This window comes from Marmota marmota, unplaced genomic scaffold (genome assembly GCF_001458135.2).
Source record: "Marmota marmota marmota unplaced genomic scaffold, marMar, whole genome shotgun sequence".
In the NCBI taxonomy this organism is placed as follows: Eukaryota; Metazoa; Chordata; class Mammalia; order Rodentia; family Sciuridae; genus Marmota; species Marmota marmota.
Genome location: NW_026000174.1, coordinates 58,007,437 through 58,030,359, shown reverse-complemented (window position 1 = coordinate 58,030,359; position 22,923 = coordinate 58,007,437). Strand labels below are relative to the sequence as shown.

General features: G+C 36.8%; 2 protein-coding genes across 2 annotated transcripts; one reads left to right on the top strand and one right to left on the bottom strand.

The window, feature by feature from the left end:
* Nucleotides 1-10,458: 10,458 nt before the first annotated feature.
* LOC107135079 (olfactory receptor 4S2) lies at nucleotides 10,459-11,412 on the top strand. The gene has a single exon (XM_015477034.1). The coding sequence runs from the start codon at nucleotides 10,459-10,461 to the stop codon at nucleotides 11,410-11,412; it is 954 nt and encodes a 317-aa protein (XP_015332520.1).
* A 9,995-nt stretch (nucleotides 11,413-21,407) lies between these two features.
* On the bottom strand, nucleotides 21,408-22,348 carry LOC107159087 (olfactory receptor 4S2-like). Its single transcript, XM_015505637.1, is given in 2 exon segments — nucleotides 21,408-21,562; nucleotides 21,565-22,348. Coding segments are annotated over 2 exon segments (939 nt in total).
* Between the last annotated feature and the right edge of the window lie 575 nt (nucleotides 22,349-22,923).

Genomic DNA, 22,923 nt, shown 5'->3' with positions numbered 1-22,923 from the left:
TGCTGATTCCTTTTTAAGGACAAGTGCTGAAATTGGAACTACCGGAGGGAATTGCGTTTACCTGTCCTTAGATATGGATGACCGTCCCACTTTAAAGTTAACTATAGAGGGCAAATCAATTTTAGGATTACTAGATACTGGGGCAGATCGTAGCATAATTGCTTTAAAGGACTGGTCAAAGGGGTGGCCGGTGCAGCTCTCAGATCAATCACTAAGAGGTTTGGGATACGCTCAAGCTCCACAAGTCAGCTGCAGGCATTTATCATGGAAAGATTCTGAAGGACGTTCTGGCACTTTTCAACCATATGTGCTCGATCTCCCAATCTCTCTATGGGGACGTGATCTTATGAAGGACATGGGGTTTCAACTTAGTAATGAATATTCACCAGTTGCCCAAAAGATAATGCAGGACATGGGATATAGACCAGGTTTTGGATTAGGAAAAAATTTGCAGGGGCGTAGACATCCTTTAGAACCTCAACAAAAACTTGATAGACATGGGCTGGGTTTTTCTTAGGGGCCGCTGAGGATCAGGTGCCCATTACCTGGAAAACAGGGGAGCCGGTGTGGGTTCCTCAGTGGCCGCTCCCCTCTGAAAAATTGACTGCAGCTTATGCTTTAGTACAAGAACAATTAAAGTTGGGACATATAAAGCCCTCCACTTCTCCATGGAATACACCCATATTTATTATTAAAAAGAAGTCTGGAAAATGGCGGTTGTTACATGATCTACGGGCCATTAATGCTCAAATGCAGCTCATGGGACCCATTCAGAGAGGTTTGCCTTTGCTTTCAACAATTCCAAAAAATTGGCCAGTGATATGTATAGACATTAAAGATTGTTTCTTTTCCATTCCATTGCATCCTCAGGACTCCGAACGTTTTGCTTTTACTCTGCCTTCATGTAATCATGAGGAACCTGATCAAAGGTTTGAATGGGTGGTTTTGCCTCAAGGCATGGCCAATAGTCCTACAATGTGTCAAATGTTTGTAGGAGCGACCATTGTTCCACTCAGACAAAAGTATCCATTGTTAAAGTGTATACATTATATGGATGATATATTGCTGGCAGCCAAAACCAAATATATGTTGGAAGCAGCTTACACTGATTTGGTACATTTATTACAATCAAAGGGCTTGCTTATTTCACCTGATAAAGTACAAACAGGAGGTTCTATTGATTATCTTGGTGCTAGTATCTCTTGTAAAACTATTACACCCCAAAAGGTGACTCTCAGGACTGATAATTTACGTACCTTAAATGATTTCCAAAAATTATTGGGTGACATAAATTGGATTAGGGGTTATTTACATATTCCCAATGCTGAATTAAAACCCTTGTATGAAATTCTTAAAGGTGATTCAGACCTTTCTTCCCCTCGGCATCTTACTGAGGAAGCAAGGTCAGCGCTGCTGAAAGTGGAGGAGGCTATACAACATGCTAGCCTTTGCAGGCTTCAAGAGGATAAGCCTCTTCAATTATGTGTGCTCGCCACTGTACGGCAACCCACTGGAGTTTTATGGCAAGATGGTCCTTTATTGTGGATACATCCACGTATATCCCCTGGAAAATCCCTTGAGTATTATCCTGATGCAGTTGCTTCCTTAGCTATGTTAGGGATACAACAAAGTATACAATTTTTTGGTTTTCCTCCGACGTCTGTGATTGTCCCTTATACGTGTCAACAAATTCAAGTTTTGTGTGCTAACCTGGATAATTGGGCTATATTGCGATGCTCTTTTCCAGGAGAGATAGATAATCACTATCCTTCACATCCTCTTATAACATTTGTTAAGGAACATCCTATCATTTTTCCTAAAATCACTTCTTCTACGCCTATCCCAGGAGCTGCAAATATCTTTACAGATGGATCCAAAACTGGTATTGGAGCCTATGTGGTAAATGATCAACCTCCTATCCAACATCAGTTTGCTCCTGGCAATCCACAATGGGTGGAGTTACAAATTGTCATAAAAGTATTTGAACAATGTCCGTTTCCTTTTAACTTAATCTCAGATTCTATTTATGTAGTTCAAGCTTTAAAGGTGTTGGAAGCAGTGGGTCCCATACACACATCAGGAGTAATGTCTTCCCTTTTTCTCCATCTTCAAACACTGATTTGGAATCGCTCCGCCTGTTTTTACCCTTTGCATATTCGAGCTCACACAGGTTTACCGGGTGCTCTTTCTGCTGGCAATGCCCAAGCTGACCTTGCTACTCGTCCTTCTTGGATGTTCCTCGTTTCCTCCTTAGACCAAGCTAGAAACTTTCACAGTAAATTTCATGTTAATGCACGAGCACTTCAAAAGCGCTTTACTATCTCCCGTGCTGATGCTCGCCAGATTGTCTTGGATTGCCCTAATTGCGTCATTTTGCATCATCCTCCTTCTGTGGGCGTAAATCCTCGTGGTTTGTGGTCTTTAACAATATGGCAAATGGATGTCACTCATATCCCTGACTTTGGCAAGCTTAAGTATGTCCATGTGTCTGTGGATACTTGTTCTGGCATTATCCATGCTTCTGCTTTGTCTGGTGAAAAGGCTGGAAATGTTATCACGCATTGCTTGGAAGCCTGGGCAGCATGGGGCTTACCACAGACCATTAAAACGGACAATGGTCCAGCGTATACTGGACGACAATTTTCTTCCTTTTGCAGCCAGATGGGTATCCAGCTTGTCCATGGTTTACCTTACAATCCACAAGGTCAGGGTATTGTAGAGCGTGCTCATAAGACTCTAAAAGAGATGTTAATAAAACAAAAAGGGGGAATTGGCTTAGGCCACACCCCGAAAGAGCGCCTCTCCCTGGCTCTATTTACTATTAATTTCTTGAATTTGGACATCCAAGGGCGCTCTGCTGCGACTAGGCACTGTTCGCCCTCTGCCCCGAACTTTGGGCACGTTAAGTGGAAAGATGTACTTTCTGGACAATGGTATGGGCCTGATCCCGTGCTGGCATGGGCACGAGGTTCTGTCTGTGTTTTCCCACAGGACCGGACGGAGCCGGTGTGGGTTCCAGAACGCCTGACAAGAAGAGTCCCGACATCAATCAACCAACAACAGGAGGCGCTACAACAATCTCATGATGAGGACCATCCTTCTACTGAGTGTCCTGATTCTAATGCTGATATCGATGGTACAGGGGACATCAATGCAGTGGTGGGCGGTAGCTCGAACGTGGCCAATGCCGATGCCGGTTCATAGCAATTCTAGTGTTCTCCCCACTCTTTTTTCTACTTCATGTGAGATGTCTGCTCCTTGTGTTTCCCCTAGAGGGGACCAAGATCGGTCCTTCAATCTCTCCAGCATCAATCTCACAGGAGTTTTTTGCTTCAGTTTTTCCAAGGGTGATTGCATCCATTTAAAACTTAAGAACTTGACTAACTGGGAGGACCCATTGCAGTACAGTCGGATCTCGCAGGGAGTTTTGGGTGCAGTGCTCCTACAAATTAGCTCAGGGAAAAACCAGGGCTCAGGAAGCTTGACAAATACTTCTGAGCTTAATATTACCACTCTGGCCATTACTTCCCAGGTGTTAATTCCGTTGTCTCCTTCTAATCAGACCTCTAATGCCACTCATTTTAAGGCTTCTCCTTATTGCACTCCTGAGTGTGGCTTCCCCCCAACATTCACGCCTTGCCAAGATCATTCTTGGGAGAAACATCAGGTCGCTAAAGGTTTCTCCCTTTCCCCCTCTCTTAAAAGATACTTGTATAATTCTTCCAACAATAATTCCTCTATAGGAGCAGGTTGGTCTTGGTTTCAATGGTTGATTTCCAATGAAAAGGGAGCCACAGCTGATATTTCCGCTTTGGCTCAATTACGAGGAGTCCAAAGTTGGCTGTTTAATGTTTCTGGCAGTACCCAAGACTCGGAGCGAGGTAGGAGGCTTAAAATTTCTGCAAATAATTCACAATTATCTAATGCTACATTACCCTCCGCAGCAGTCTGTCTCCAATCTCCGTTCCTGTTTATTTTGGCTAATGATACATCACAGGGGATGCTTAATTGTTCTAATATTACCTACTATTTGTCTGAGTGTTGGAATGGCTCTTGGACTACGGCAGTGGTTATGAAAGTTCCGACCTTTGTCCCGATTCCGGTTACTGCAGATCCAGAGTCTTTTCCTATTGTTGAACTGATTAGAGCCCGTAGAGATTTTGGAATTACGGCAGCTATAGTGACAGCTGTGGCGGTATCTGCTGCTGCAGCAGTTACAGCTGGAGTAGCCATGGCCAGCCAGGTACAAACTGCTGCCACTATTAATCAGGTTATTCAACAAACATCCACCATACTTGAATCTCAAAGTAGAATTAATCAACACATTTTATCTGGGATTCTGGCTGCTAATCAAAGGATAGATCTGCTTCAAGCTCAAGTTGAGGAGTTCTGAAAGAAAATTAATGCAAACAAAGAACATTATATCCAACAAAATTAAGCTTCAGATTTTAAGATGAAATAAAAACCTTCCATGATAAACAAAAGTTAACTATCAACTAGAAAGCCTACACTTACAGGACATTCTCAACAAAATATTCCATGAGGAAGAATCTTTTTTAAACAAATGAAAATCAGCAAAGGGAGGAACTACACTAAAGAAAAGGTCAATCAAAGGAGAAACTAAGTCAAGTTAAATCCAAAAATAAACAAATATGGCCATAAATACAACACATATCTCAATAAAAACCCTGAATGTTAATGACCTAAACACATCAATCAAAAGACATAGATTGGCAGATTGAATTAAAAAAAAAAAAGACCCAACAATATGCTGTCTTCAAGACACTCACCACATAGGAAAAGAAAATAACAGACTGAAAGTGAAAGTTTGGGGAAAAAAACATCACTCACATGAGCAGTGTAAATAAGCAGGGGCTTCCATTCTCATATCAGACAAAGTGGCCTTCAAACCAAAGTTAGTCAGAAGGGATAAACAAGAATATTTCATACTGCTTAAGGGAAACATATATCAACAAGACATAATGATCATGAATATGTATGCCCCAAACAATGGAGCATCTATATACGTAAAAAAACCCTCTCAATTTCAAGAATTGAATAGACCACAAATACAGTATTATTGGGTAACTTTAACACACCTCTCTCACCACTGTATACATCTTTCAAACCAAATCAAAACTAAACCAATTATAGAAATAAATAATAGAATCAATGACTGAGACTTAATAGACATATATAGAGTATTTCATCCTTCAGTGATTGAATATACATTCTTCTCAGCAGCACATGGATCCTTCTCTAAAATAGACCATATGTTATGTCATAAAGCAATTCTCAGAAAATACCAAAACAACAACAAAAAACACAAATATCTTGCCTTCTATCAGATAATAGTGGAATAAAAATAGAAATCAATCATAATCACATCTGGAGATGAAATAGTATGCTGTTGAATAAAAAGTCAACAAATAAATGACCTAACATTACATCTCAAAGCCCTAGAAAAAGAAAAACAAATCAACACCAAAAGCAGTAGAAAACAGGAAATAATTAAAATCAGAGCTAAAATCAATGAAATTGAAACAAAAGAAACAATTCAAAAAATTGACAAAACAATAAGTTGGTTCTTTGAAAAAATAAAGAAAATTGACAAACCCTTAGTCATGCTAACAAAGTGAAGGAGAGAGATAACTCAAATTACTGAAATTTGCAATGAAAAAAGGAAATATCACAGTGGACACTACTGAAATGCAGAAGATAATTATAAACTATTTTGAAAATTTATACTCCAAAACAAAGATAGGAAACCTTAAACTTATTGACAAATTTCTAGAGTCATATGATCTCCACAAACTGGATCAGGAGGAATAAAACTAGAAATTAATCATAATCACACCTGGAGATGAAATAGCATGCTGTTGAATAAAAAGTCAACAAATAAATGACCTAACATTACATCTCAAAGCCCTACAAAAAGAAAAACAAATCAACACCAAAAGCAGTAGTTTAAACAGACCAATTTCAAGCTATGAAATAGAAGATGCCATCAAAAGTCTACCAACCAAGCAAAGCCCAGGACCAGACAGATTCTCAGCCAAGTTCTACAAGACCTTCAGGGAAGAATTAACACCAATACTCAAGTTAATCCATGAAAGAAAAAAAGGAGGGAACCCTTGCAAACTTATTCTACAGGGCTAGTATCACCCTGACACCAAAATCAGACAAAGACACATCGAGGAAACAAAACTTCAGACTAATGCAATAAAAACTTCAGACCTCTACAATAAAAACTGCAAAACACAAAAGAAAGAAATTGAAGAAGACTTTAGAAGATGGAAAGATCTCCCATGCTCTTGGATAGACAGAATTAATATTCTCAAAATGGCCATACTGGGGCTGGGGTTGTGGCTTAGTGGTAGAATGTTCACCTAGCACACGTGAAGCACTGGATTCCATCCTCAGCACCACATAAAAAATAAAATAAAGGTATTATGTTTTCATCTACAACTAAAATCAAAAAGAAATATTTGGCCATACTACCAAAATTGTTATACAGAATTAATGGAATTCGTATTAAAATCCAAATGACATTCTTCACACAACTAGAAAAAACAATCATGAAATTCATTTGAAAAATAAGAGACCCAGAATAGCAAAAGAAATCATTAGCAAGAAGAGTGGAGCAGGAGGCATCACAATTACAGACCTAAAACTCTACTACAGAGCAGTAGTAACAAAAACTCCATGGTGTTGGCAACAAAATATAAGATACAGAAAAAAACCTGGATAAATGAGGTTATCTCATACTAGACAAAGACAGCAAAAACATACATTGGAGAAAAGAGAGCTTATTCAACAAATGGAAAACTGGAAATCCACATGTAACAAAATGAAATTAACCTCTTTCTCTCCCCCTGCATAAAAATCAACTCAAAGTGAATGAAAGACTTAGGCACTACAACAGAGACCCTACACGTAATAGAAGAAAAAGTAAGCTCAAATCGTCATCATGTTGGCTTAGGATCTGACTTCCTTAAAAAGACTCCTAAAACATGAGAAGTAAAATTAAGAATCAAGAATTGGGACAAATTCAAACTAAAAAGTTTGTTCTCAGGAAAGGAAAAATCAATAACGTAAGGAGAGCCTCCAGTATAGTAGAATTTCTTCATCAAACACACCTCAGATAAAACACTAACCTACAGGCTATTTAAATAACTCAAAAACAGAACAGACACTTCACAGAAGAAGAAAAACAATTAGTCAATAAACATATAAAAATTGTTCATAATCTCTAACAATTAGAGAAATGCAAATCAAAACTACTCTAGGATTTCATCTTGCCCCAGTCAGATTGGCAATTATTAAGAATACAAGCAATAATTATCCACATCAATGTTCTTAGCAGCTCAATTCAGATAGCCAAACTATGGAACCAACCTTGATGCCCTTCAACAACATGAATGCATAAAGAAAATGTGGTACATGTACACAATGGAATATTACTCAACATTAAAGAAGAATGAAATTATGGCATTTACAGGTAAATGGATGGAACTAGAGAATATCATTCTAAGTGAAGTAAGCTAATTGTAAATGTTTTCTCGGATAAGCAGATGTTGATCCATAGTGGGGATGGGTAGAGAAAAATGAAGGAACTTTGGATTGTGCAGAGTTGAGTGAGGGAGGGGAGGATTGGGGCTGTGGAGATAGGAAGGAGTGCAGAATGCCACCATGTACAGCCAGAGCCATGAGAAGTTATGCTCCCTTTGTACACAATGTGTCAAAATACATTCTACTGTCAGGTATAACTAACTAGAACAAAATTTTCTTAGAACAAATTTATAAAAAAGAAAAAAAGAGTAGAACATTTAAAGTTCTATCAATAACATATATTTTGATATGGTATATTAAGTGTGTACTATTTAGTACACACATTGAACCACATGGAACCAAAGAAAAAAGTATAAAATCATAAAAAAAAATTTTGTTTGACAACTTATTTTGTATTAGCATTATGCTTTGAGTTGGCATTATGATCTGATAATTGACTGACTTCTAAATTTGTGTTTTTATTTATTTATTTGTTTATTTATTTATTTATTCATTTATTTATTTTTTAATTACAGAAACTTGGAAATTAAAGTTCATTGTTAGGTCTGTAATTTGTTTTTGACTATGGAGGAAGACTTTGGGGAAAAGCTTTCCCAAAGGTCATTATCATTTTGCTGTGTTCTTTTTAAGGAGTCCCTATAAGAAGTAGATAAAAAAGAGAATTTATTGTCAAAGTTACTATGAAACTGCAGGTTTAAGTAGGTAAAAGAATCAGGAAAAACAAAGACTGACTTCTACCAGTTTTTGAATTTAAGGTATCTGTGATTCTCTAGTGCTAACCATTTACAAAGCAATTTTTCAGGTATCACTCTTCTTTTAATTTGATCTGCTGTACCCACGTTATCTAAGGAAGAGATAGAAAAATAAAGCAAATTCAAGCACTGGAAAATACAGGTGAGACTTTTCTTTTTCTTTTAAAATGAATACAGAATGTTTGTTGGAAAGGGTAATTCATTTAAATTGCTAGATTTTGTAAATTTATAATAAAATTGCAATACACGGTTTCCTGAAGTAAATGAAGAATGAAATTATTAAGATGATAAGATAAAATGTTTTCTGTACATGACTGTGAGATAGGGTGTCATGAGTGTCACAAATAGAAAAATATCAATCATTGCAAAGGATACTGTGGTGTCAGGTTTCAAATACTCAGCAAGTTGAAGACTGCATCCTTGAGATGTGGTTTGGTTTAAAGAGAGGTAAGGTTTCCTCTAGGGCCTTGTGTTTTGGATAGTAGGGGGATAGTTCTTCAGCTTGTGCCTGGTTTGTTTTGGAGAACCAACCAATGTAGGTGATATTTGCCAAGACTGATATGATGTGATCTGCAGTAAATTCTCACTGGAGAATAGGCTGTTTTTAAAATCAGTAGACAAACTAAAGGAGTATGAACATAGCAGGGAATGTGCTTGATCCCAAATTTGAATTACATTGTTGCTATTACCATCGCTGTTATTGCTATCAGCATTTTGTAATGCCCCAGAGAAGGCAGAACTCATAATGACTACCAAATCCAGCACACAACCTTGATGGAACACTAACCTTCAATTTCCCCAAAGCTGGAAGTACCAAGCACAATAGAGGCAATGAGTGTACTCTCAGCATAGAGCTCAGAAGTCATGAACACTGAACTCAGTGGATCGAAGGGATATGTTCTCGGTAGCACAGTCTGGAAAGAGAGGAAGAATTTTGATTTGAGGAAGTATCTAGAAAACCCCTTTACAATTATTCCACATACATGTCTCCACTAACACATACCAGTAATCTCTACTAGTGTGTCTGGAATTCCACTACTGAATGTACATCTATTTAAATAATACTTTCCCCTGTTCTTAATTTTAATTAACATTCAATGATAATCTCTTCCTGAAATATTGAATTCTCCCAAACAGGAAATATCAGAAGGATACACACAAAAAATATGAACTGAATGCAGCCTTTTTCTTTTCTTTTTTATTTTTACTTTTACTTTGAATCAGTTAAGAGAGAAATGGTGTTTTGGCTAATCCATGATTATAGAAGTGATTTAATTTCATAGTGGAAATAAGTGCTATCGTGATAAGTGATAGTGAGACTGGAACACTGTCATTTCACAAATGAGATAATGGATTCTCTGGGAATTTAAATGATGTATCTATGTTACAACAGCCTCACTTCAGAGTCTAATTTGCATGGTTTTGATTTTCTTTCTATTACTTCACACCGCATCTGGAGCTTGCTGCCAAATAAGGGGCTATGAAGTCATTTAGACAAGATCCAGGTTCATAAGGAGGAGAACCTGCGGAAGTTTCTAGGCTCAAGTATTTGAGGACTCATGATGGATATTGTGAATAGGCATGTAAATACTCAGCAAGGAAAGTGAGGTCATGTTTTTACTTATACATCAAAAATAAAGAAAAACTATTTTTTTGTATACAAACATTACTATTTCCTCAAACAGATATTGTTTCAAAAATTTAGTGCTTTATAAAAAATAAAAACTATTTTGATCAAATTACATTTTCATGTAAATGCACATATGCCACAATGAATTTCACAATTCTGTATAAATAATATGCATCAATAACAAGTAAAATAAACAAAAAAACAAATTTGTAAATAAACCTTAATAAATAGCAAAGGAGGAAATATACCTGGTAACAAGTGAGACTCAGGGGATTTAAATTATCTCTCTGGACATTGTTTCTTCATCTGAAGTGAAGAAAATAGATATAATATAGAAGTAACATAATGGAAAAGATGCAATTCATTTTCACATGTGTATACCAATCAGGAGTAATCACACTTTTTTCTATTAACATGTACTAGAAATATCTATTTGTTCTGAGTTAGAAATAAATGATGATGGTACTTTCCATGTGTCCTTCAGGTAATTTATCTCTGGGGAACATGGCCTCATGGACTCATTCCATGGAAAAAATAAACAATGTAACTGAATTCATCTTCTGGGGCCTTTCTCAGAACCCAGAAGTTGAGGAAGTCTGCTTTGTGCTGTTCTCATTCTTCTATGCAGTCATTCTTCTGGGAAACCTCACCATCATGCTGACAGTTTGCATGGGCAACCTACTCAAGTCTCCTATGTATTTCTTTCTCAACTTTTTATCTTTTGTAGACATTTGTTATTCCTCCGTCACTGCACCCAAGATGATTGTTGACCTGTTAGCAAAGAACAAAACTATCTCTTATGTGGGGTGCATGTTGCAACTCTTTGGAGTGCATTTCTTTGGTTGTACTGAGATCTTTATCCTTACTGTAATGGCCTATGATCGTTATGTGGCCATCTGCAAACCCCTGCACTATATGACCATCATGGACAGGGAAAGGTGCAATAAAATGTTGCTGGGGACATGGATAGGTGGGTTCATACACTCCATTATCCAAGTGGCTCTGGTAGTCCAATTACCCTTTTGTGGACCCAATGAGATTGATCACTACTTCTGTGATGTCCACCCTGTGCTCAAACTTGCCTGCACAGACACCTATATTGTTGGTGTTGTTGTGACAGCCAACAGCGGTACCATTGCTCTGGGGAGCTTTGTGATCTTGCTCATCTCCTACAGTGTTATTCTGGTGTCTCTGAGGAAGCAGTCGGCAGAAGGAAGACGCAAAGCTCTGTCCACCTGTGGCTCCCACATTGCAGTGGTCATCATCTTTTTCGGTCCCTGTACTTTTATGTACATGAGGCCTGACACTACCTTCTCAGAGGATAAGATGGTGGCTGTATTTTACACCATTATCACTCCCATGTTGAACCCTCTGATTTACACACTGAGAAATGCAGAAGTAAAAAATGCTATGAAGAAACTGTGGGGCAAGAAGTTGGTTTGGACCAATAGCAAATAGTTGGAAGTATTAATTAAAGCCCAGTGGTCTTATGAGTTATCTTAAAATTTCTCCACTCTGATTAACTCCTCTGTACAGTGAAGATCATCAGAACAAAGTCACAGGATTTGAGGGATGAACAAATGAAAGAATTACATATTTTACAGAGGAAAAGTATGATCGATATTATCGTACTTACTTTGTAATCAGGTAATTTATTTAAATCTGTATGATGAAGTATTCCTGTTACTAAGAATCATAAGGAGGATTATGTTTAGAATCATTATTTTCTTTTCCATTTCATATTTTTGTATTTTATAATGAGAATATGCTAAGAAGTATTATTTAATGCTGTTTCTATGATTTTGATCTCTGATTGGTACATATTAAGCTCTCATATGTACATATTACAAGGATTGTAGAATACATAAGCTCAGTTTGCTAATTTAAATTCTCCAAAAGATGGAGAAAACTAAACATAGTAAGGCTGGCCTGAGAGTGGAAGTGTTTGCAGAATGTCAAAGAGATAACACCCAAGCTGGAAAAAGAAAAAAGATTAGATTAGATTAGATTAGATTAGATTCTATTCGATTCGATTCGATTTGCGTTTGTGTCTGTGGCTGGGTGTGGAATATGAACATTACTAATGGAAAGGACAATAGTACTTAAAAATGACATACAGAGTTGATGTATACACAGAAATAAAGGTAAAGAAAAAAAAGTTTAAAAATCCACAAGATTCCAAATTTGAAATTAAAAACATGTTTAGGCATTGTGCTTGAACAATACAAATTCGTGTTGATTTTACCACTTTAGACATTCATTTGCTGGATCTCTGTGTGCCTCTGTATTCTTAAATTTCAAAAGGACTCAGTCAATGTTTTACAAACTCATGATAATTACCTTGAGAGCATTTTTTTTTCATGCACAAATGGAAATTGTAAAAGAAACTCTTATAAATTTGGCACAGGTTAAGGGTCTACAAGAATCTACAATATAAACAAGGAAACAATTCGAGAAGCTGAGACTTTATAATTGTTCATATTCCTAAAACTTAAGTGTTCTATCCAGTTGATACAATGCAAACAGGTCTTGTGAATATGTGTCCCCATGTGTTATGCTGACCAGAGAACTAAAATGGAGCTGAGCTTGCAAAACCATATATTAAATAAATATCATGCATTTGGTAACTTCTCTCCACAATACTCTTTGTTTTTTTATTATTTTTTGACAGAGAGAGAGAGTTTTAATATTTATTTTTTAGTTTTATTCGGCGGACACAGCATCTTTGTTAGTATGTGGTACTGAGAGATGAACCAGGGCCGCACGCATGCCAGGTGAGTGCACTACCACTTGAGCCACATCCCCAGCCCAGTACTTTTTGTTTTATGTCTTTACTAAATAATTGATTGTCTGATATTGCTTGGGAGTAGTAGGTGCCATGTTTTTGATTCACTGAGACCAGTAAGTAAAACAATGATAGAGTATTCAAGTTTTCACCAGCTACTTCATAAAGTTAAATCTGTTTATGAATATTCCTGAGTCAGCCCGTTGGAGGAGTCAAAGGATTTGTAGTGATTCCTGGTAAGGAGTTGAACAAGAATCATGAAAACTCAGACTCTTTCCAATTCTTAATCCAAAATCAGAGCATCCACTTGTGAAAGGAACATGAATTTGAATAGTTCGAAAGGTATAGTAAAAATTTCAATGCTATTTGCATGTTTTATGTAAAGATTAACAAATTGTACCTCAGTAATATTTGTTTTTATTAATCTATTTTTTTTTCTAATTTCAGAGTATTATACAGGTTGGGACATTTTCCATGCTGTACATTTACCAGATGGATACATTTGAAGACTTACAAAGTTTTTTTTTTTTTTTTTTTTTTAATGAGTGTATAGTTCCTTGGTATTTATCCTGAAGAAGTAAGGTCATCTTACTACAGTGATACATGCATACACATGTTTATAGCAGCCTAATTCACAACAGCCAGACTATGGGACCAGCCTAGGTATCCATCAATGGATGAATTGATAAAGAAAATGTGGTATATAAACACCTGTTCAGCCACAGGATAAATCAAATTATGAAATCTACAAGAAAATGGATAGAACTAGAGAAAATCATGCTAAGTGAAACAAGTCAAATTCAAACAGTGAAGGGTTGTAGGTATTCTCTCATATATAGAAGCAAGAGAAGAAAAGGAGAAAGAAAGGGAGGGGTGGATCTCCGAGAAATCAATGAAGAAAAGGAACCAAGGGATGATAGTTGTGTGTGTGAGTGTGTGGGGTAAATACTATGGAGTAATGTTGGCCAAATTGCATTGTTATATTGTGTGCATGTATGAATATTTAACAATGAATTCCGTCTTTCTATACAACTACAGTGCACCAATGAAAATATGGGAAAAAAGAGAAAATAAGTATAGTCATAGTGATAAATTTGAAAGTTTGAAGCAAATATATGATCATCTTCAAATTTCAATGTTCTAATTACTGAAATACACCACCAATAGGGTACTGATAATTAATTACAGCAACTCCTAATAGTAAAACGCAAGTGGTATACTTACATCACATTGTACATATTTAGAAACACAATTTCTGTTGAAAATCTACAATATTCAACACATACACGTTTTTTTTTTTTGAAATTGCTTTCATTTTTCTTTACTTCAATGAAAAGAAATGAATGAACGTAGTTAGCACCTCCATGAGCCCTGTGTAAACTGAGTGACCTTAGAGCCATTAAGAAAGGAAGCCTGGTTTTAGGAACTCCCAGTAAGAATCCAATGGTTGGATAAGGCCTATTTCAAGTGGTGACCTTGAAATAGTTCATGCCTCAAGGTCAGGCTCAGCTCTGAAAATAGGAGTGACAGGAAAAACCTGTGCTGTAGAGGTGCTGGCCACCCCTATATATAGCAGGTTTTTCAGTCAAGGTATTTGTTTCTAAGGCAGGACATAACTACAGTTCGTATACTTTGCCCTGATAACAGTGCTATGATGGCCATATGTGTGGACTCAGGAAGAACAGAATAAGTTGAAGGATGTCAGAGGTAGGAGGGACCAGAAGGTCATCTGATCTACTTCTCTTGTGTGAAATCTCAGGGAGGCAAAGCAACTGAAAGAGAGTGGCCAGGGGTCTTCTCTCTTCAAGGCTTGCAACTATGGGTGACAGCACATCCCACCTTTGCACCTGCTAGGTTTACTGACATTGATTCTGAGTAGGAAACAAGATCATTTAAAGGGCACCAACACAAGAGGCTTCGATAACTTTCTTTTTTCTGGGCCCCACACTCTCCTCAGGGCCTTTTTCATGCCTATTTTTCTCAGTGTGTAAATGAGGAGGCTGAGCAAGTGGGAAATCATAGTGTCAACGAGCAAACACTGTGCCATCATTGGCAGAATCAACCCTGAAAAAGGTGAAGAAGAGGGACAACCACAGTGGAAACCACAGGGATGTCTGAGCCACAGGTGGAGAGGATATGAGGTGGCACTTGGAGGAGCAGGTCCACAAGGTGAATAGGGCGATGATGTAAGAAATTACAAAGGCAACAAAGTTCAAAAGGGACATCATCCCTGGGGTGGTAATGATTGTCATGTGCGGGAGCCTCATGTCAGCTCAGGCTAGCTTCAGCAAGGGAACCATGTCACAGAAGTAGAAGTCTTTCTGATGGGGGCCAGTATCCCTGAGCACCCATCTGATAGGAACTTGGACAGAACTGGGGGTTAGCACAGTTCATATGTCGACACAGGGGTTCCCTTAAGGGAAGAAAAAAAGGGTCGAGAATATTTCATTGAGAAAAATGATGGTACTTGGGGTTGGAGGAGGGGATTCCCAGACACGTGAAGACTGTTGGATATCATAAGCAACTTATTACATATAAGAAGAGAGCTAACAGGGTATCATAATCCTTCAGATGAGGTCAGCACTGGTGAAGACTTCGGCTTGTCTTGGCCCCACACTCCCCAAGGCATTCTTCATATTTGGTATAAAACTTTGATATTTGGTATAAAACTTCCTCAGAGCATGTTCTGTGTGTATTCCAGTTATTACTGTGATTATCTCTCCAATTTCCAATAATATAAATAGAAGAAGACTTAGAATTTTTTTAATTACAGGAGCCTCTGCATCACCGACAAGAAATAGAAAATAAACCATATTTTGTAAGGAATTTTAGAAATAAAATTAATCACAAAGATTTGAAGAATTCAAACTTCCCTTGCTAATACCATTCAGTTAATTGGCCCATTTATTTAGAAAAGTAAATCTCCATTTCTTTATTTCTCTGAACTTATATACAAAAGCCTTGTTCAAATGACCTCTAGATCTCTCTGAGATCTTAAATTCTAGAACATATTCTATCTTGAAAGAAGCTAGACATAATTGACATCATAGTATTTTAAAATGATCATTATACAGGATCATAGTTTGGTGGTCCTGTCCTTGTTTAGGAAATTGTTATCTTGATGAGACCCCTCTTGTGGAAATCAAGAGGTCCTAAACACTCACATTTTGAGATTTGAACTACAGTAAATAAAACTAAACAATAGGAAAATATGCACTTAGACTGTGTTTTAATTCTTTATTAATAATGCCTTTAAAGTTAATGTAATATGACTATACCATTTACATTGTACTTACAAAGCTCATATTTCATGGTGAGAGCATCAAATAGATGTCCTTAGTCTTAGTCTTTCCCAGAATACAATGTTGTTATCACATATAGTGACCATGCTATACAAAGGGTCTCCTGAACTTTCTCCTCGTGTTCATTGAAATTTTGTGTCCCTTGACCTCATTTCTCTGGAAGGTGTAGGAAAAATCACCAATTTTCAAGTACAAGAGACAAAGAACTGACATTTTCTGTTGTTCTATCACCTGTATCATGGTTTCCACTAAGAAACTGAATTGAATCTACTCAAAGTATTATTCTCTGTGTGCACCAGAAACCAAAGTGTTAGGGTAGCAAGGAGTGCACAGCCACAGGGTGATGAAGATTTCAGTAATAATATTTCTTCACACAAAAAGACCCAGACATGGCCAGGTGTCGTGGCACATGCCAGTAATCCCAACAACTCAAGAGGCTGAAACATGACAATTGCAAGTCAAAGTAAGTCTCAGCAACTTAGAAAGTTGCTGTTTCAAAATAAAAATTAAAAAGGGCTGAGGATGCAAATCAGTGGTTAAGTGCCCCTACTTCAATCCCCAGTGCCACGCAAACACACAAACACACACACACATACACACACACACAAATACACACACACACAGACATGTGTCCTGCACGAAAAATTAGGAAATTTGAATCATGGGAGGAGGTAAATAATAAAAGAACCATATTAAAATGAAGTCAGCTTCTGTTTTAATGTCAATCTGATGACAATTTGTTTTTGTGAGATTATCCAAATGAAGAAACTGAGGGTAAACAGATACCTACAGCTTGAAGACAAATACCTGATTCTGTTGATTAATTTTTATAGCTTAGTGTTGGTGTGTATGTAGGCTACATCCTTCACTACAAAATTAATTTTATTTACTGTAAAAAATTTGCCATTTTTTCTCCTGAGAGAATACAGATCTTTCAGAAATCTACTTGAATATGGCTTATATTTATCTTTTGTTAATACTCGTTCTCAATTTTAACAAAAAAAGAGGGTGAAAGGGAGTTGATCCAACCATGGAAGGCATTACATTACAATTGCCTTTCTTATCTATGCTCCATCAGAGAAATAGTGGAAATAGATTGGTTATTTTATACTTAGGTATTTTGTGCTTTTCCATCATAGAAATGACCCATATAATATGCTCTCCTTTATGTCCAGTCTCTGCAACTTGACCTTTTACACTACTCCTTTCAAAGTACCATATAGTAAATTTATTACAATTGTTATTAATTCAAGCACATGCCTCTACCTCCCCTTATATATTTGCCACTACTCTCCTTAGATCTACAGACTAAATGACAATGTGTAAATGTCCACCCTAACACTCATGGTTTGCACAAAAAGTATTTAATTTTGTTTCATGTGCCTCTAGGAACTTCAGCTTACTGGAGTTCAGATGACCTAGGCTGACACTGACTGGGTTTAATTTAAGACTTTATGTTGGGCCCAGTAATACTTCGGGTAACTTTTTCCTCCTGCGTCAATATCAGAGTCATCTTCCTCTGCTGGTTTAATCATATTTGCAGCATACAAGAACTAGATGTAAAAACACTGAAATATTAAGGACTACTCATTCAGAAACCACAATGTATTTTAATTCTGGAGACACTTAAATGTGATAAATGTATTAGATTTATAGGCATGCTTATATGAACAAAGGCATGAAATATGAAGGAACATGAAATGTGTTTATATAACCCATGCAGCACTGTTTAAATATGTATTTACACTTGCTTATGCTGTTTCAGAGAGAGAAATATAACTATTAGCTATTAGATAGAGGGAGAAATATTTCTGTTTTTTTTTTCAATACTAAATACTATTTTTCTGGAAAATGAGAATGTTTGGCACATTTTTTCATTGGAAGTTTACCACAAAAGTCATAATTTGCCATATTTTTTAGCAATGGTATAATAACGCCAGGCTGGCAGTGAATGCTATGCTTGTGTGTTAATGGAATAAAATGCTGTTGCTCATACTTCTTAACACTTGGGATGGTCCAAATTCCCTGATTCTAAGAACATCAAAATCATCAGTTCCCAGATTTTCAAGTGCAAGTATTCAGATGTTCTATCAACAATATGAAAACTACTAGAGAAAATTATTCAAAACACAGATATTTGTGAAACCCACGATCCTAGCTTATGGGTTCAGAAAAATGGCAAAGTGATTTTAATTACCAGCCTAGTTTGATTACTTTTTTTTAGGTTTCATTATATTATAGTAGATTTTTTTTAAATTTTTTATTGTTGGTTGTTCAAAACATTACATATTTCTTGATATATCATATTTCACACTTTGATTCAAGTGGGTTATGAACTCCCATTTTTACCCCATATACAGATTGCAGAATCACATCAGTTACACATCCATTGATTTACATATTGCCATACTAGTGTCTGTTGTGTTCTGCTGCCTTTCCTATCCTCTACTATCCCCCCTCTCCTCCCCTCCCCTCCCCTCTTCTCTCTCTACCCCCTCTACTGTCATTCATTTATCCCCCTTGTATTATTTTTCCCTTTCCCCTCACTTCCTCTTGTATGTACTTTTGTATAACCCTGAGGGTCTCCTTCCATTACCATGCAATTTCCCTTCTCTCTCCCTTTCCCTCCCACCTCTCATCCCTGTTAAATGTTAATCTTCTTCTCCTGCTCTTCGTCCCTACTCTGTTCTTAGTTACTCTCCTTATATCAAAGAAGACATTTGGCATTTGTTTTTTAGGGATTGGCTAGCTTCACTTAGCATAATCTGCTCTAATGCCATCCATTTCCCTGTAAATTCTATGATTTTGTCATTTTTTAATGCAGAGTAATACTCCATTGTGTATAAATGCCACATTTTTTTTATCCATTCGTCTATTGAAGGGCATCTAGGTTGGTTCCACAGTCTTGCTATTGTGAATTGTGCTGCTATGAACATCGATGTAGCAGTGTCCCTGTAGCATGCTCTTTTTAGGTCTTTAGGGAATAGACCAAGAAGGGGAATAGCTGGGTCAAATGGTGGCTCCATTCCCAGCTTTCCAAGAAATCTCCATACTGCTTTCCAAATTGGCTGCACCAATTTGCAGTCCCACCAGCAATGTACAAGTGTACCCTTTTCCCCACATCCTCGCCAGCACTTGTTGTTGTTTGACTTCATAATGGCTGCCAATCTTACTGGAGTGAGATGGTATCTTAGGGTGGTTTTGATTTGCATTTCTCTGACAGCTAGAGATGGTGAGCATTTTTTCATGTACTTGTTGATTGACTGTATGTCCTCCTCTGAGAAGTGTCTGTTCAGGTCCTTGGCCCATTTGTTGATTGGGTTGTTTGTTCTCTTATTGTCTAATTTTTTGAGTTCTTTGTATACTCTGGATATTAGGGCTCTATCTGAAGTGTGAGGAGTAAAGATTTGTTCCCAGGGTGTAGGCTCCCTATTTACCTCTCTTATTGTTTCTTTTGCTGAGAAAAAACTTTTTAGTTTGAGTAAGTCCCATTTGTTGATTCTAGTTATTAACTTTTGTGCTATGGGTGTCCTATTGAGGAATTTGGAGCCCGACCCCACAGTATGTAGATCGTAGCCAACTTTTTCTTCTATCAGACGGCGTGTCTCTGATTTGATATCAAGCTCCTTGATCCATTTTGAATTAACTTTTGTGCATGGCGAGAGAAAGGGATTCAGTTTCATTTTGTTGCATATGGATTTCCAGTTTTCCCAGCACCATTTGTTGAAGATGCTATCCTTCCTCCATTGCATGCTTTTAGCCCCTTTATCAAATATAAGATAGTTGTAGTTTTGTGGATTGGTTTCTGTGTCCTCTATTCTGTACCGTTAGAGACCTATTGCATGCAATGTCTAAACTGGGACTATACTGATGGATTTGTTATGGTTCTAGAGCATGGTTTGTAAATGTATTATAACTTCTATCTCCAGACTTCTATATATCTGTTTTTAATTCCATGAGTAAGCCAACATCAGGTATCACTCTTAAGCACTATGATGCTTCCCATGAGCCATAGTTCCACTCCCTCCTTCAACCATTAACAGAAATGTATGGAGAAGCAGGGTCAGACTGGTGGATATCACAGTGAAGCAGAGAGACAATCAGAGATACACGTATTCACCACAATAAATAAATAAACAAACAAACAAACAAACCTATCTCAGGTAATGGTGGCTTATGGTGAAAGAGAAATCTATCATCAGACCACAAGAATTGAGCACAAAAAGAAAGTGTTAGTGCAGTATAAGTCTTTCTAGAACACACAGGTGGAAATAGGGTAAGAGAGTCCAGTCAAACCCACATAAATAAAGAAAGAAAGAAAGAAACAAATAAATAAATAAATAAATCGATTCAGTAAAGCTGAAAAAATTTTTGATTTAATTCAAACTTTGAAGAAACTATGATTTTCACACTTCGTAGAAACTATGCTTTCCAAAACATGCATTTCAGCAAATTTTATTCAACCTGTTAATTGTGTCAGAGTTGTCTATGTTGTCAGGCTTACCTATGTTGTCATTCTCTAGCTTTCCCGGGAGTCACTATATGTTAAGAAGCACTGCTGGCTATAGACTATGCATAAAGTATAGTTAGAAGAAGAACATTAATGAAATATTCTAATTAATGAACTAAGAGATATATTTATTCAGGGTCTTTAGGGTTGAGAAAAGAAAATAAATACTAAAGCCAGAGGAAAAAAAAACTATCTTTTGTATTTAAGCTTACTTTTTATTATTTTGATAGGATGTTCACACCTCTGCAATCACTCCAAGATTACTGCAATGAAATGTGATTATGTTTTGTAGGACTGTTATAAAAATGCATTAGCTATGATGTCATTTTTCCAGATATCTATTCAAAATTTAAGTACCTATTAATTGCTTAACATATACCAGAACAGGTCTTAACCCTGTAAACAAACTCAACTATTTCAGAGTAGGTTTTAAAATCATTTAAAGAAAATGGCAAAGGGTAAAAAGGAGGAAAAGATAATAATGCTGAGATTCTGTGCTTAAGAATTCTTCAGCTTTGGAGCTGGGGTTGTAAGCTCAGTGGTAGAGCATTGCCAAACACATGAGAGGCCCTGGGTTCTATCCTCAGAACCACGTAAAGATAAATAAGTAAAGGTTTTGTATACATCTACAACTATAAAAAACATTAAAAATATTCCTCAGGCTTGATATTTTAGAAAAGTATCTGATGAAGGAATAACAAAATTAATATTGAGTAATGATTAGTGATAATCCAGTTTTTATTAATATTTTTTCTGTCATTTGCTTCTCTAGAATACCTAGTTATGTCATTATTTTGTTCATTGTGAACTGTATATAAGCAAGACTGAGAAAATTTAAGATCATTTGTTTAAATTATTACTCCCAAGTATTTCCCACTGGTCCAAAACACCTTCTTCCCCACAGTTTCTTCATAGCAGTTTTTACTTCTGTATTTCTTAGTGTATAGATCATAGGATTTAGCATGGGGGTGATAATGGTGTAAAATACAACCACCATCTTATCCTCTGAGAGGTAACATTGGGGCACATGTATGTGAACACACAAGGACCAAAAAAGATGATGACCACCGCTATGTGGGCACCACAGGTGGACAGAGCTTTGAGCCTTCCTTCTGCTGACTGCTTTCTCAGAGACACCAGAATGACACTGTAGGAAATGAGTAAAAATACAAAACTCCCCAGAGTGATGGTACCACTGTTGGCTGTCACAATGGCACTGACAATGTAGGTGTCTGTGCAGGCAAGTTTGAGTATAGGACGGACATCACAAAAGTAGTGATCAATCTCATTGGGTCCACAAAAGTTTAGGTGGACGACCAGAGCCACTTGGATAATAGAATGGAAGAATCCACTTACCCAGGTCCCTAACAATATTTTACTGCATCTCTCCCTATCCATGATGGTCATATAGTGCAGGGGTTTGCAGATGGCTACATAACGATCATAAGCCATTACTATGAGGATAAAGATCTCAGTACCACCAAAGAAATGCACCCCAAAAACTTGCAGCATGCACCCCTCAAAAGAGATAGTTTTGTTCTCTGCTAACAGGTCAACAATCATTTTGGGTGTGGTGACGGAAGAAAAACAAATGTCCACAAATGACAGGGAGTTAAGGAAGAAATACATGGGTGTTTTCAAAAGATTCCCCATAAAAATGGTCAGCATGATGATGAGGTTTCTCAGAAGAATGACTGTGTAGAAGAATGAGAACATCACAAAAGAGACTTCTTCAACTTCTTGGTTCTGAAAAAGACCCCAGAGAATGAATCCAGTTACATTGTCTATTTTTTCCATGGAATCAGTCCAACAGATGAAATTTAGAAAGAACTATATTACCTGAAAATAAACATCAGAAAGATTATCAGATATATTTCTAACTCAGGATAAATTGAATGATCATAGTATTTGAAAATGAAAAAATCAGTACTGATTACTGATTGGCATGTTTCTGTAAATTAGTTAAATTATATCTATTCTGATAATTTTTCCTCTATAATATGTCCAATTTATTCATGTCAAATCAGGAAACAAATTACAGAGAGATAAACTGCATCAAATGTTTACAAAGTCACATATCTAATTAAGGTCTATACTCCATGTATGTATAATATGTCAAAATGCACTCTTCTGTCATGTATATCTAAAAGAAACACATATATTTTTTTTAAAAGTGTTTATCTTAAGATATTTATGTTAATATTTATAGATAAAAATTCAGTTAGTTCTCTTTCTTTAAAAGATATAATGACCATGGGTAGAACTCTGTTTTCGGTTATGGTGTCAATTGTATATCTGATGAAGTTTCCCTTACTTGGATCACAGAAGTGAAAACATGGCCAAATGGTCCCGTACCTGGTCAATACCTCCAC